This window comes from Myiozetetes cayanensis, unplaced genomic scaffold (genome assembly GCF_022539395.1).
Source record: "Myiozetetes cayanensis isolate MyiCay16 unplaced genomic scaffold, myiCay2020 scf12, whole genome shotgun sequence".
In the NCBI taxonomy this organism is placed as follows: Eukaryota; Metazoa; Chordata; class Aves; order Passeriformes; family Tyrannidae; genus Myiozetetes; species Myiozetetes cayanensis.
Window position 1 is genome coordinate 21,176,268 of NW_026086826.1, and position 16,359 is coordinate 21,192,626.

At 37.5% G+C, this 16,359-nt stretch overlaps 1 protein-coding gene across 4 annotated transcripts in view; it reads right to left on the reverse strand.

Annotated features, from left to right (window-relative positions):
• CAMSAP2 (calmodulin regulated spectrin associated protein family member 2) overlaps nt 1–16,359 on the reverse strand; it is an 80,038-nt gene that overhangs the window by 16,997 nt on the left and 46,682 nt on the right. For all 4 annotated transcript variants that reach the window (XM_050307094.1, XM_050307092.1, XM_050307095.1 and 1 more), the window contains 4 exons: nt 12,573–12,714; nt 9,413–9,552; nt 1,275–1,368; nt 97–190 (listed from right to left, as the gene is read on the reverse strand). In XM_050307094.1, the coding sequence (XP_050163051.1) occupies nt 97–190; nt 1,275–1,368; nt 9,413–9,552; nt 12,573–12,714 (470 nt within the window). The remainder of the gene's footprint in view (nt 1–96; nt 191–1,274; nt 1,369–9,412; nt 9,553–12,572; nt 12,715–16,359) is intronic.

The following is a 16,359-nucleotide window of genomic DNA, read 5'->3' on the forward strand; positions in this document are numbered from 1 at the left end:
GCATTGCAAAAAGGCAACAAAACTAAATGAAAAACTGGGTTTGATTTTGAATAGAAAGGAGATTGTGAAACAGTACTAGTGATTCTCTGACATTACCTGGCTACAAAGTCAGAACCAGATGGAGCATCCACATAATTTCTCCTGTTAGCGTTCAAGCTGTGAGCAGAAGCCGCATCCTTTGCAGGTTCAGCTGCCAGGAAGAACAAAGCTCAAGTTATTATAGTTCAGTATTCAATTTAAATACATAGTAGACAAACTGTCCAGAATAAACTGAAACACTGCTTTTCAAAGATTTAAAGATTTTTCATGGATTTCATTATTTAGATTAAAACTCAGTCATTTCCTTTCATTTTTGCCTCCTCCAAAGCTCCCATATTGGCACTATATAGGGGAATGGAAAATGACGAAACAAACTAGAAGAGACAAGGGGAGAACTAATAAAGTAAAGAAAAAACTGAAAAAGAACCACAAAATCAAAAGCAAGTAAACCATTTTAGCAAAAAAATTTTTCTTCTGGAAGAAATTTTTCTGATAAAAATTTCTCCCCAAACCCTTAGACTGACTTTTCAGCTACAAAATAGGGGTCTTTGGCACATCCTCAATTAGTTAGCTATATTTAACGATTTAAATCAGATTTGTATGTGCTATAAAGAATATAAATGAAAAATAGATATAAAAGCCACATATTGAAAACTCTTCCTAGTGCTTGGAGAGCCTATCACAGTACTGCTGTATGAACACTTCAGATATCGAGACTTTGTATTCACTAACTGATCTCAAAATCTACTGGACAGGTGGATATTTAAATTTGAGAATTTGCTGATGGAAGACTGTGCCCTTGCACTCAGGTACCAAATGCAATTTTACAATTAACTATCTATTCATTTTTCCCAGACTCATGTTCCTTTCTCTTGGTGTCTTCTCAGCAATACAAGTTCTTCAGGCTAAATTCTGTTCTTGGTTCCTTATTATGTTTGTAATCCTTGCATGGGCACAAATGGATTCTAGGTTTGTTTAGGCCAGGAAAATTTGCAAGTGATTATACCACAACAATTTAAACGAGTTTTTGGTAACAGACAACAAAATCTAATTATGATTTATGAGATGAGATGAAGATGAACAATGAAGAAAGAGTACTCTGCTCCTTCTTTAAGGGGGTTGTACACTGCCAAATCCTGTTAACTAAAATATTCACTGCATCTGTGAACACAATGGCAATCTGCACACATACATATCAAAACATGCATATTAAGTCCAATACATAACATAATTACCTTGGGGGTTCACAACAACACGAGGTTGTACAAATGATGGCTTCACCACTTCAAACCACCAGAACAATTCTGCCATGAACACCATGTAATTGCTCTACCAGAAAAAAAAAAAAAAGATGGGGAGAAATTTATGTTAAAACACAAGCCTGCAAATAAACAGATTAAGTAGCATTTGGGAGATGTCTCTGCATTTCACCCAGTTTACAATCTCTACTGATTTCTTCGAAAATGAGACCAGTACAACTGATCTGTAGCACCAACTATCTAATACACATAACTTGACCAGATTGCAACTGATTGGGATGAAATGTTTCATAATAAACATATGCTCAAGCCTGATGTCCTTGCAGGGAGGGCAGAGAGGTGCAGGATGGGTGGAAGAAAACGCCTGCCAAACAGATCAGCCCTTTCCATTAAAAAAGAGCAGCGAGAAGCCCATTGTTTTGAAAGGCCAGGCAATGCTTTTTTCAGAGATTTTTAACATGAAAAACTATGATAGCCCTTAGTTTTAGTGTAGCAAGTTTGAATCTGATTTAGACTTTCGTCCTAAGTATGTGCCTTCGGTCATGTGTGAAGATCTACCCAAATTTACAAGTCTTTAATGACAAACAAGGTCTCAGCTCCAAAGATTTACGCACACTTGATACACTGTTGATGTATCTCCCTGCTGTACATTCCCATCACACAGCTATGAAAGACATGGTGTGGGAGCCACCAGATTTAACACAAGGGGAGAAACGGGTGAAAAGGAAGAAACAACTGGTGACAAACTGCATCAGCAACAGCAACAATCAATAGAGAGGACAAGCAGGCAGAAGCAGCAGCAGTTGTTTCTGCTGCAAGAGCATTTAAGGAGTGTAACAATTGGACTGTGAAGGCTGGAGGGTTCAGAGGCCAAAGCTTCCACACCCAAATGCTACCCCATATCTAGAAATATCAGCTGAAGGGGATCAGCAAGCACCCAGGCCTGAGCTGGCTCCAGCAGGTGCACAGACCTGTGTCACCAAAGTCTGAAAATGTAAATGATACAAACCTCACTTATGCATTAAGCTGGGAAACTGTAATGAAATACGTTTTAAAACACTTTGAAAAATTCTAAACAAAACGTCATTTTATTTCAAAAACAAACCACAGGTAAGAACATAATTTTAAAATAAACAAACATTTATTTTAAAATTTAAATAATAAATGGGATCGCTTCAATTCTGTATCAGAAAACTTTGAACACATAATTTAAAATATCTATTCAACACTTCTGCTACAGATTTATTCTTCCTGAATATTTCTAACATAGATCAACCTTTACTCCAGCAAAGGGATACTCTTAGACCAAAAGCTGCTCACACGCTTCAGTTTATGGTAAAGGGATCAGCCACATGTTGCCATAGTTATTTACACACAAACTATAAATAGATTAGGAAAAACCCCATCGCTGCTTATTCAGCTCAACAGAAATCAATGAGGAAAAGTGCGTAGCAAAATTTTTTCCATTCAGAGAAAATGTTAAGCACAGCATTTTGGTATCACTCACTGATTTCATTAGGAAGCAAGGAAAAAGATCAGATGTACTTCTCAGACAAAATATGATTTTTAATAATACGATTTCTAAATATTACAATTTCTCTCTTAATATTTCTCCCTCCTCTTACCTCTCCTTAAACTTTTACATTTTTAACTTGATTTTTTAGTACAAAAATAAGTTATTAAATGTTCTAATAACAGCTTTTTCCCCATCTGAAGTAACACTGCATTTAAATACTCCAATTTCTTATGGTTATGTTGAAATGCTGCATTTCAATGAACAACAGACACACAACAGTGTTGACTATTTTATGAAGGACTCAGATACTCCTTCTGAGATTATCTTTGTTTTTCCAAAGTCACCAAAGCAGTGTTTATTGAACTGAAAATGAAAGTGCTGGCTGCACGGCCCACTGAGAACAGAGGCTATTTTAGATGCCTGATGGTGAGACATCATGATGGAAATCACGTTTTCTCACTAGTTATTTTTAGTCAGGAAGGGACATTAAGAACGATCAAAGGGAACGATGATCAGTAACACAATTTTTTTGAAAAACAAGCAGTGGGTCTGTAGTAATCCTGTTATCCAGGTTAGAAGGACTGTAGATATTATTACACCAGATTTTGCCTTAATTATGGTGACAAAAGTTATAACAGTTTGTCACATGATTATCACATGCACTTACACACAACAGTGTTCAGAAGCGTTACAGCATTTTATTAGTAATAAAAACCAGCAAAGCTCTGAGCAGTTCAGACTGGCTCAAGCCCCCTGAACAGCAGATGGCAGACTTGCAGCTTCAGAGATCCTTTTATTTGCTAGACATTCTCATTTAATTTTTTTAATTTGATATTTGCAGACTGTTCCTGGTACTGCATCTTCTGGTGCTGTACCATAAAATCCCTTCTGTTTAACAGACCTTGGAATGCTATCTTTTTTGGGGAAAAAAATTCCCATATTCTCTACTATAAAATCTAAAGTCATTACTTGCTTCTGTACCAAAGGGAGAAATAAGCGAGCCTGTTGTTTAAAATTTTATACAAAAAAAGATAAACTATTTTCTTTAATCTCTCTATTTTCCCTTCACAGTTTTAAAATCACTATAAATTTTTAAATCAAATTAGCTAGCGGGAATAGTACGTCCAATCTGGCCACTTAAAATAAATTATACCTTCCTAATACTTATAGGTTTTGGATCTTACAGAGTAATAACTACAAGATCACATATAAAAATGATAAAAACAATTTGTCAACAGGCCCGAACCCACTAAAACTGGATGTGAAAGCAGACATAAAGGCTTTTGGAAATTTTTTCAAAATCAACTTAAAATACACTGTAAAATTTATTTTATGATGCACATTAAAATCTCTGTTCAGCAGGCCAGGAAACGTCACCTCCAGTGCAAGTCCAGTTTTTATGTTATAAAAGCATCAACATAAATGCACCAAGACTGCAGAAAACTGGATTGTACAGAGAAGGTCAAACTGCAGTTGTGTCTGATCCATGCGCCACCAGTTTGTCCTCTCTCCTGCCACAGACTAAGAAAAGCCACAACTCAGTTTTAAAACTCCAGTGTGTCTTGTTTCAGACCAGAACAAGAGGGACAAAGGGCCGATGAACATCAGTGACAGCAAAGCACGCTGCTTCCCTTTAAACAATGAGTCAGGGGCGGCTGCTCCCTCTCAGGGGAGAAATCGTCTCTTAAAAAACTGTTCCCTGGTTGAATCTTACTTTTCATTCCCGATCCCAAATCCTTTTAACCCAGCCAGACGGGAATCAAATCCCTGGATGACTCCCACCATCCGTACCCAAGCGCCTCACCAAGCACAGCCAGCTGCTCTCCGGGTCCTCAAGGAATCGGCGCTCACGCTTACAGGGCTGCAATTGCCAGTTCAGGCTGAGGTTGACAGCCTGACTGGCAGTGGGTTTTCCACTGAGACTGGAGGGAAAGCTGCACAACACGTGTGGACATCCTGCAGCCCTGAATTTCTAGGATTTATCTAAGCGATGTACTTGAACACAATTTTTCACATCTCTGGTGCCGATTACAGCTTCTACTTACGTTGTTTACAAAGTCACCATCAATATTACACCAGAAAGTGCAAGTATTCAAAACTGCTTCATCAGTGAAGAGAAAAAAAAAGTTCTGAAAGATCTGAATCAAAAAAGATTTGACAGTGCAAATGTTGTTTCTGCCTCTCTGGTTAATAGCCAAGTGCAAAAATAAGGTACCTATTCCACGTGCTTAGCTGTGATTCTGCACAGCTTAGAGTGGCCCACATTTAGGTCAGAGGAACGCCCTTTGCAGACAAGAGACAGCAATCATCTCTCAGATTTGCTTCGTTTCACATTCTGAAAGCTTTCACTCTGAAAGAAATACGCCTTCTGTGTGAGCTTGGGAGAACAGACCCTACAGTTATCAGCACGCAGTAGCCAAAGAGAAGCAGCTTCCATGCTGAGGGGCAGCACACAACACACAGCCCCCAAGAATGGAGGGGCTGCAGAGATTCCCAGCCCTGTTCAATGCCCAAGAACCCAGAAGCTCAGAACAGCAGGACTCAGCCACATCTGTACAGGACCATCAGCACGTGCCAGCGCCAACAAGAGGTTGTACAAGTCCAGCGTGCCCACAAGGGCTGTAGTTGTTACATGCAGATACACAAGCCAAGAGACAAAGGAATCCCTCGAGAAACTTTCTGGACGTGTTCCCAAAAGCCACTGGTGGGCCAGTATGAGCCCCAGCTTCTGGGAGACCACTGGGTTGGCCTCCAACCCAGTAAAAATGACTGAGTGTGTGTGTGTGTATCTCCATGAACTCTGTGAGCAAATGAATGCATTGTGTGAATAGTTGTCTCTTATTAATAATTAATTCATTCTGTTAATACTAGCAGTTGAACTAATAAAAGTTGTTCTAATACTGATTGTGATCTGTGTCTCACCCTCAATTCCCTATCAGTGAAAAGGGAATGTAAAACACATGTAGATTGAATGAGTAGCACAAGTTTAGGATCACTATCTAAAAAACCAAAATACAAAACCACACGTTTTTGAAGGCTCAGGTAAAGGAACACTTACAAAAGACAATAATTTTAACTGCATATCAGTTGTCAAGTTCCCATGTCAGCTCTCAAATTATGGGAAATATCAAATGATTCAAGCTGTCTGTCAGTACCCTCTTTGACAGTTAACCTCATAAATGACTTGTTCTTAGATATGAAGCCTATGGTCCTACTACAATAAACTGAAAGAGTATGACCTAAAAATACCAATATAATCAATAACAAGCAAAGATGTGTTTTTTCCTCTGTTAGAAATACTTTCAACATGTATCTCATGTGACAAATGGAACAGGTGAGATGCCCTTTTTTTAATTCTTTCTATTCAGGGACCATACATGCCCCTTACAACATCCTTTTAGGAATTGTACATTCCATAAAACAATGAAACCACAAGTGCTACTGCTACATACCTCCTATTACATCACAGTGCTAATCAACAAAGCAATAAAGCAATAAAGAAGTCTTTGCAGACTGCAGAGTGGTTCATGCTTCTTGTGATGACACTTCATGCAAGGTTTTTTATGTCTACAGACTTGTTCTTTGAAAGGGCAGAATAAGTGCACGTCAAGACACAATGAAACAGTTCTTTCAGTTCCATGTACTTTCCCAGATACAGGTGAAGAACAAGATACTTGAAAAATAAATCCTGTCTGAGGATACAACTGCTTGCAGGAGAAGCAAGAAAAAAAAGCAGTCTGCACAAGTAAAGAGAGATCCAAGATTTTCTATTATTTCCTCTTGTTAAATATGCAGGGAGGATCCAGAAAACATTGTGATTATTTTTATGTAATCTCTCTGTACTTGTGTTTGTCTGTCTCAAAGGAAAACAACCAGGAACCAGTATAGTCCTTTGTTGGTGCCTCAAGCATCCATGGAATGTATTCAAATATTTTTTTTCTTTAATATCAGTAGCCTTAGTAAACATCTTATGAAGAACTTCACAAATATATTTTTCTTAGAGGAGGTGAAATAGGCAAGTAAGGAGTAACAAAACTTACTTTCTGCTTCCTTTGATTATGACACATGAAAGCTGTCTAGAAATCCAGACAAAGTGTATTTCTCCTCAGTGCTAAACCAGAACTAAGCCAACAGTTTCATCCGCTGCAAAATCTTGAGAGCCTGTATCAAAGACCTGGGACGCTTGTTAAGTGGAGTTTTAAATTAATGTGACTGTATTTCTGTGCATTTTGATGGGAAAGCCAAAAGCAGGCACAGTCATCTCAGTCAGGTCTGGCACCAAATTCCTGCATCATATCCTGTGTCTGACGTGCCTGGACTGAGTGGGACAGCACAGTGCCTGTGCCCGGGAGGAACGCAGGGGACGCACTTTGAGCCTGATCCCTTTAGAAGAGGCTCCACTCCCTCCCTTCTCACCGACTAGCATGAGGTCAGGACACCTAATACAACTGATAGGAACACACATTGTAACTCCAAAAATACTGCTGTGACTTTTTTCTGGAGGTTTTTTCCAGTAACGTATCAGCAGTTGGTTCTTTTTGATTTTTCTATCACTGCTATGAATGTAAGAGACTTTTAGCCAAAAGCACAGTGGCGCCTACGGTGCAGTATGAGCCACCCTGAAAACAGAGAGGAATTTCTGCTGATTAACAAAGACACACTTCTATAAATCCTGAAACTTCATACTATGTAGATTTTGGAAGTCAAAAGTGACTTCTACAATCCAGTGTAATTCAATGTGCAATATTTAAAATATCCATTTACAATACAAGCTTTTTCAAAGTGATGATAAAATTCTTTGGAGAACATACGCATTTTTTAAAATGTCACTCTAATCAGATACACTGGAAAACTAAGAAAGAGCTCCTTTAACTATGAATTTATTTGTAAAGAAAACTAACTGTTAACACTGGAAAAGCAGAGTTGGTAGCACTAGCCGAAGTTTCCATGCCCAGTTTTAGAAGAAAAACCTTGGCAGTCTTGTTTTGTAGCATTTACATCTAAATAAGCATCTACACCACAGAAACTTGTAAAAACATGATCACAAAAGGGCTTTCTCAGTTCTAGAAATACTCTAAATCTTTGAAAGAACTCTAAATCCCATCTAAAAACAGTGTTCAGAAACAGCAAAATCACTGAGTCTGTAGCACTTTAAAAGCGTAAAGTCTGATGCATCGGGATATTGGCAAAATATTTACTACAGTTACTTAGTTAAAATTGGAACTTCATAGTGCACAGTGGCTTGAGAAATAATTCAAGTCGTTACTATAAAAAAGGTATTACTGATTGGTATGAACCAGAACAGGAATAATTAACGTTCATTCCCTGTAAGTGTAAGCAGAGAGGAACAATCACAATGCAGTGAAGGAGTCCCACTCGAGATCCTTGTGGTTGTAGGACTGTGAACTACAGACAAGACAGACTGCAATGCAGCAGACTTCCCAAGTGTGTAGGTAGATGACTGCATCTGAAATTTAAGAACACCAAAAGCTGACTGAAAGCAGTCACTGTGCAACTTTGCATACACAGAATAAACCAGCAACTGCTAAGCAGTCTAGACTTAAGTCCTCCTGCCTTTACTCACCCTGGCAGCTCATTACTTATTTGAAAAGGATGGGGTTCAGCCCTACAGGAGACAACAAAGCTGCATTCGAGCTCTGGCCTTTCTGACTCTGCTTGCAAGATTGCTATAAAGATCATAAAAGCAGTGAAATGACCCAGATATTTAGAAACCAATTACATCCCATCTGCAATGGATATGCTGACTTCAGAAAAATAATATTTCATTCCCTAAAGGCAAGCCAACGAGAATCTTAAGCAAATGAAGAGTGTTTTATATAGAAGAAAGTCTTGATGAAACATAATAATGAAAAATTTAAGTTACAATTATGAAAGAAATCATTCAGTTGTTCCTTGTTTTCCACATAGGTTTAAAAAATTATAGAACATTGCTTTTTTTTTCCTTCCTCTAGAAGTACAAAATTTTAGAATGATTGAAAACACTTAATTGCTTATTCAAACAAATGTAGTTGCTGGAATTGTGCTCCCGCTTGTGTTTTGGGCATCAAACCACTGGATTTTGCAATGAAATTAACTCATAAGTTTACACTTTTACAGAAGTGAAAAAGCCTTAAGGTTAAAAACCATGAAATTGTTGTGTACACAGAAACAAGTAAGAACAATGAGCAGTAATTCCATAAACTCTTCAATATTTCCTCCTGTTGTTAAAGCCTCAACACATTGAAACTGATGCAGATCACTATTACATTTTAACAGAAATATCACAGATCAAAAACTCTAAATAATAATTAATTAATAAGAAAGAAGATAAAGAGTGAAATAGTTTTGCACAAAATTAAAGTTCTTACAAATCCTTTCACAAGTGCTTTTTAAAAAATACTCTGAAATTACTAGAAAAACAACGGCCAGAAGAAGGTGGTTTTACATGCTGCTGAAACGTGTGTGTTGCATGCTCCATCACAAGAGATGCTATCCAGCAGCAAACCAAAAAAATAAAGACTAAACATACATTAGCAGAACAGTCCTGAGGATGTTGATCACATTTTTATTATCTCTTTTATTTATTTTTTTTTTTTACCTTTATGGAAGAAGCTGCATAGAGCATATCCTCAAGACTGAAATGGCAACACTGGTTGAGGTATTCCTGACAAAACTCTTGAATCAGTTGGAGATTATACAGGCTGTCAGCCAAGGACATTGTCTCTTTCAAACAAATATCTAAAAAGGAAGAAAAGAAGTAAAGATTAGATACAGTTACAGATTTGCAAAGAAGTGCTTCTTGGCTTTGCTGGATTCTGAAGCATTTTCTGGATTCAGACTTGATTTCTGCCCTCCCCACCCCCCCGCCTGAGACTTTTATTTTCCTGTTTCAGACACGAAAGAAATTATTAACCTACACTTTATCCTTGCATTTTTATATATTTAGACCTTTTTGTGAAAAATGTCTAAAGGAACAAGTACATGTTTTCACATGTTTCTCTGTACATATTGGTTCTTTTTCTTTGCACAGGGACCCAAGAGCACATTTTAATGCCATTAACCCTGAATCTTCCAAAAAAAAATCAGCATTAGATTGGTCTTACGCCTTTCTGTTTGTGGACTGAGATGCCTGAGATGAGATTTTACAAGGAGCTGAAGCCTGGTATATGAATTATCACTCTGGTTGAAAGTGCTATTTAAAGACAAAGTGGTCACAGTGAACAGACTTGTACTTATACAGTATTCTCTCAATACTATTTATGCCCAGATAACCTCCTGTTCTCTTTCTATGACTGTTTCTTGGAAAATTAGGTAGCAATAATAACTTCCTAGAAAAGAGAAAAAGACAGTCCTTGTAAAAAGAAGGACTGAAGAAAAAAAAGAAATATACTCCCAGAGCATGCATCAGATTTCCTTCCTAAAGCAACAGTGTATGACAGAGCTCCACATAAGTTTTGAATTGTTTAGGATATAAAAGGTTTCTTCAGACAGGGAATCTACTTCAATGCTGGCAGGATAAGGATTCCCATACTTGAGGAAATCAGACCTAGTCCATCAATCCAACCCCACAGACGATGATCAGTAGAAAAAAATGTTTGACTAAACTGACTGAAAGGAGATTAAATTTAGTAATGCAAAAGCTGAAATCACGCACTTGGATCTCACGAAATTCTAATGTGATTCACTGGCTGAGAGTGACATAGAGCAGGAAGTTATCGTGTATTAGCCATTGTAAACATATTTATGTGCCTTTGGCATCACACAGCCATGGAAAAAGCAAACGTGGTGCTAAAATGTCTCAGAAAGTTTCTTTCCAGTAGTGACAAAGAGGTTCTGTACAAAGGTCATGAGACGGCAAGTTGGATTTCTGGGTACAGTTATGACCATCCATATTCAAGAAAGATGAACCAAAACTGGACTAGTTGCACAGGAAGACTATTGAGGGTAATAATGAGCATGGAAATCTACTTCAGCAGGGGAGGCTGAAAAGGCTTGGTTCAGTTGCCTGGTCTGAAATAAGAGAAAGAAAATAAAAAGGTAGGCATCAGGTTAGGAGAAGCTATTTGAGTCAAAGGGTACTGTTGGAATAACAAAAGCATGTAAGACAGGCTACAGGCACACTTAGGTAGAAAGCAAGAATGAGACTTAAAACTCAGTTAAAAAAAATGGGTAAGGAGTACAGATTTTCAAGAGCTTGACAGTTTTAAGAGAGAATAAGATAAATTCATGAAAGGGATTACATAATTTTGTACAATAGCCAATTTCTTGACTCACTGACATAGGGAGTCCTTTCTAGTTCTGTATTCCTTCAAAGAAACCTAGATTTGAAAGTTAAATGCAGTCTTAATGAGGAGTGATCTATTTTAGACTACAGAGAACTCTAGAATAATTTTTTCTTTTTTGTTAATGCATTTTTAAGCATTTTTGCATATGTGTTTTTGTTACCTTCCTTTCTTCAGTGCCAATACAGAACCAAATCTCAGTAAAATTCAACATGCACTCAAATTATGTTATCTAAATACGGGGAAGATGAGCAAAATCCTTGAGTATTTCTAGTTGCTTTGGAGTACCTTTGAATTTACTTCTGAGACAATGACATTTATATGTCTTCAGGGAAGATGATTTCAGGACACCTAACAAGAATATTAAAACTAAAGTTCCAAAGATGACATGTGCCTTGTCCTGTTTGAAGTCTGGAGGAAGATGCTGGTAAGTACCTATGTGGTATCCCAGGTCCTTCAGACTGTCTGTGTTCTCAGCCATGCTAGGACAGTAAGAAGGCACTGGTCGTTACTCTGTTCAACACTACCCAAGTTTTAACTCTTCCCTAATCACATACAGCAGTATGTATTTGGCTGCAATATTTATGTAAATTAAAAGTTCTATTTTCCAAAATTCACAAGCTGAAGGAGAATGGTGAACGAGAGCGTCTTTGTGTCTTTCATCTTCAATGCCTACTGTGCTGGAAGCTCCCTATAAAGTGCTTGTGCATATGAATTCCAGACTTCAGTCCTTAGCAAGCTTTAAAACCTTGCTCATATTCCTGGATTTCTCAGAATGTTTCTGTGTAAGTGTTCCCACGACATCAAAGGTATAGTAGCCAGAACACAGGCAGAAAATGATGGGTGTTAGCTGCCAAGGCATTTTACAGCTACAGGAGCCTCTAAGTTGCCAAGAGGAAGATATAACTTTAACCAGGGTACTGAAGAATAAGATGAAGTTGCTCATCATCACAGACAATTGCTGTTATAGAACAGAATGACATCAATACCATCTAGACTCTATATTTTTTTTCACAAGTGATACAGGAACTCTCAGATGAACTAAAAGCCCAGAATACAGAGCAACTATTTGCCATGGAGTGCAGCTATGCAGAGTCTAACTCTAACCCCTTCCATGTTTTGTATCTGTAACTACTGAGATACACAAAAAGCATTTATGGAGCCTCAAGTTTTGCAGGTGGTTTCAAGTTTCATAGCACAAAGTGAACACTGTGTTGCTACAGTCAGATCTGTAATAATATATCTCAGTATGTTTGTATTAATGTGACAACATACAAGCAGGCACATCAGGGAAGGACATCTTGGTTCCTTTTATTTAAATGTAAAAATAAATAGGCACAAAGTTAATATTAAACTCACCACACTCAAATGATGCCTTTGGTCTATCGTATTAAACACCTGCCCTCACACTGTTATCAAACAAACATTTAAACTTTGATGGACATGTTTACGAGCCGAGAGACGTGTTAGACATACCCTCCAGTTTAATGATATCTGGACAGTAGAAGTGGATCAGGGCTGCTAGAGCACAACCATCTGTACCATCTTTCAGCAGATTCTCTACCAGGGGAATGCAGGGCAGCTGTTTAAGCAATGTTTGCTCCTTCCTGTAACGAGCCTGCAATATAGAATGAAGAAATTTAGAGAAACAAAGGCTCTGAAACATTTGAAGAAACATATTCATACTATAGGCTTTACACCCTGTTAGTGAAAAAGTAGTATTCAAGAAATAGCTGAATATTTTCCGTATTAGATTTCCCAAAACTATTCATACTACGCTGCATTTTGAATGGCATAAATCATATCTAAGAGGAAAGGAATGATACTAATTTTGAGCCTTTCCTTCAAAGTCACCAAGTTTTAATGATCTCTGTATAGCACACTGAACTAAATAGCATTATATACCTTAATTAAAATTTAACACTCATCATTGTATGATCAAAATTACCTGTGTAAACACAGTGAGACAAACCCTTAGCTAGTGAAACTTCAGTTTACTGGCAAGTCATGGCTCTTTAACACACCTAAATATTTTGTCCAAAATCTTACTCATATATAACTGACTCCATGACAAATTCAGAAACAAAAAAATAATGGAGTCCAACAAATGCAGATTATTACCAGTATGTGTCACTATAAGCAGTCATAGACAAAGAAATATTAATGGTCAAGTGTTATGACCATGCAGTAACCCAGTTATAAAAGGCAACATTTTGAAAAAACAAGTGAGCATATAAAGAGATCATTAGTTCAGAATACTGAGATAGCATTTATCTGCAGTAATATATTTTTAATGGGTTTCTTTTTTTTTTTTTTTTTTTAATGATAGGAGAGAGGGGCTTACTTAAAAAATGGATTTATCATTCTTAGGCTTTTTCTCCCTTCTTCCTGGGAAAAAAAATGGAGGTGGAAGAAAGTGGTATAGATTTTAATGTGTTAATATTAGGTACTAAGACCTTTTTAAAGCAGTAGTGAAGGATTACTTTGCCATTCACAACACAGAACTACTTATGATGCCAAGAGTGTTTCTGAGTTAATTTTATGCTATTTAAATTCATCTGTACACATTAAGCAGCAAGTCTCCCTGTAGGGATTCTAGTAAGTCTTTGTGAAAGTTACTCTGCCCAGCAAGTCCAAAGCTGACAGCTCTTATCTCCTACTCTCCATCTTTTGGCTGTGCTGCAGCAATTGCTGATGACACTGCACGGCAAAACCATCGGTCCAGCTACAACAACTCTCCTCCTTTGTTTCTGCAGGGAATGAGGGAGCAGGGATGGAGGTTTTATGGGTGGGGCAGGAATTGTTTAAGCGGGCTTTGCACGAAAAAAAGTCTGGAACCACAGAGTAACCCTGAGGGCTATACTTACTGTCACTGGATTGATGTCAAGGATCACAGGGGATTATTTCAGTGAATGTCAGTGTCCCCTAACTGGCCTAAGAAGTCAAAGCCTAATCTGGCAACAGCAGCCACATCCGTTCCAGAAAAACAAAGGGCTTGTACTTGACCCTGGGAACTTACACTTCAACCAATTACTATTTAAGAAAAAACCCTGAGAGTTATTCTTTACTACATACTTTTAGTGTAGTGGTATTTGTGTGTCAAAAAAGCTGTACAAAAATGACAATCTCATTTTTGCATGTTACAGGAAACATTCGCTAACACCAAACAAAATCATGTCACTGTAATGCATTATTAATATTCTTTTCTCCACGTTCTTAATACTCCCTAGTATTTCTGATCAAATAGGCCAATTATGCTTGCAGTGAAAGTCTATTCTTTTTTACTGTGGCAATCCACTGCCCCAGCATGATGAAAATCCTCCAGATTTCAAATACCATGTGACTGTGTCTGTGTATGTCCTCCTCAAAATAACTGAAATTAAGTCTATGAAATACTATCATTTAATTATGATTAAACCTGAATAATTACAACAGATACAGAATACAGGTGGACTCAACACCATGGTCAACAAGCTCTGTGCAATTTATATATTCTTTTGAATAGCATCTTTTAAAGGAGTATTGAAAAATACTTGAAATTGATAATACAGTGGTCTTGCACAGTAAACCCTGTGAAGAAGTGTACTGCCACTTCAATGAGGCCTTCACTGGCCTTATGAACAGTGCCCACAGATGCTAGAAACTGTGTCATATCTTTAAAGTGGGCCTAGAAAGAGGACTTAATTCATTGTAGTGTATGCCAGACACGTTACTTCGGGAAAAATAAACTCCTATAACCTGATCTGCTAGGTTCAGTAGGGTATAGCAGGCATCATGTTTCAATTTGGTTGAAAAGAGAAATTATACTGAAAAAACCAAAAGACACTGGTAATTGTGCTGCATTTTTAATAAACTTCCATTTGAAGAAACTCTTCTCATCAGCTGCAATGCTTGCTACTATATACGGATGCAATAACGCAAAAGATTAACCTCTACATTTATGATGAAGTTCTAGTGCTAATTAAAACATAAATGCTAATATAGGCATCTTCCTTCTGAGATCCCAAACCATCCTGATCTGGCATCTTTGAGCTTACACTTAAAACAAGTAGTCAAGACACTTGCCTACAAACAAGGTCAGATAAAGATGAGCCAACAGCACAGCAGCTACTCTGCTGTGAGTGCTTATGTGTATTCAGGGTTAATCATTAATAATGAATGCTCTTCCACATTTATGGGGCAGTAGATAACATGTTATAAATTTACTTCTCTGAGTAAGTTTTTAGCTGCCTGTATGCTTGGGAATCTCTCTAGGAAACATTTGTTCTGTGTAAAGGAAGAGGCAGGAGACTGGTTGAGCTGTTAGAGCAGCCTGAGCCACGGCCTTCCAACTGCATAATCAGTAGCACTTGGGTTTCAACTGAACTGACAACTCAACGTATCATAAACACCACTGGATCAAGCTGTCTGTGGACAACTGGCAGGCAAACTGGAGTTAGCTTTTCAATAGATTGAATGTTCTATATTTAAATATCATTTTTATGCAAAGGAAGAGAATCATTAGTAAACTAACACCCTAGACAAAAATAGAACACATATTCCCAAACTGCTTTGAAGTAGCCACCTTACTTTATGAAAATGAGACCCCAAAAAAGTGCTTAAATCTTGGGTTTGTTTGTTTTGTGTTTTTTTTTTTTTTTTCTTTCTCATGATTCCCTTTATTTAGTTACACTGTCTTAATTCCAAAATAAAATTAAAGGACTATACTGTGAAGAGCAGTGTATCTGTGTGTCACCACTGTAATAGATAGCATTATAAAGAAATTGCCCACAGAGACTGTTAGGAATTTGAGTACTGATTAGTCTGCTGAAGACAGTACTTCTAAACTGGTTTTCCAGACACCAAGTAACTTCTGCTGTTGCCTTTATTGTTATTTTTAACTCTTTTTGCAACGTAAGAACAGTCTTTTACTACTTATGACAGCAGATATCTGAGGGACTGCTATATCAGTTACTTAGAGCAGAGAGAGATCAGAATTAGTTCTTTGGAATTCAGACCTGAAGTATACAATTCTGCACGTACCTAAGCAATTCTGCATATACCTAAAGAGCTGATTATTTTGTTCCCAGTAAAACCTGTTGCAGAATAAATAATCTGAATGCATTTCAGGGGTGAATTACTGTATGATAGAGGAAAGTAATGATAACACCAAGGTGACACAGTACGGAGGAAACAAACTTGATTATTAATGCAGACATGAACAGTTACTTGTTATTGCTTTTAGTGAAATTACAGTCTCACTAAAAGTAGACTGCTTTGGGTT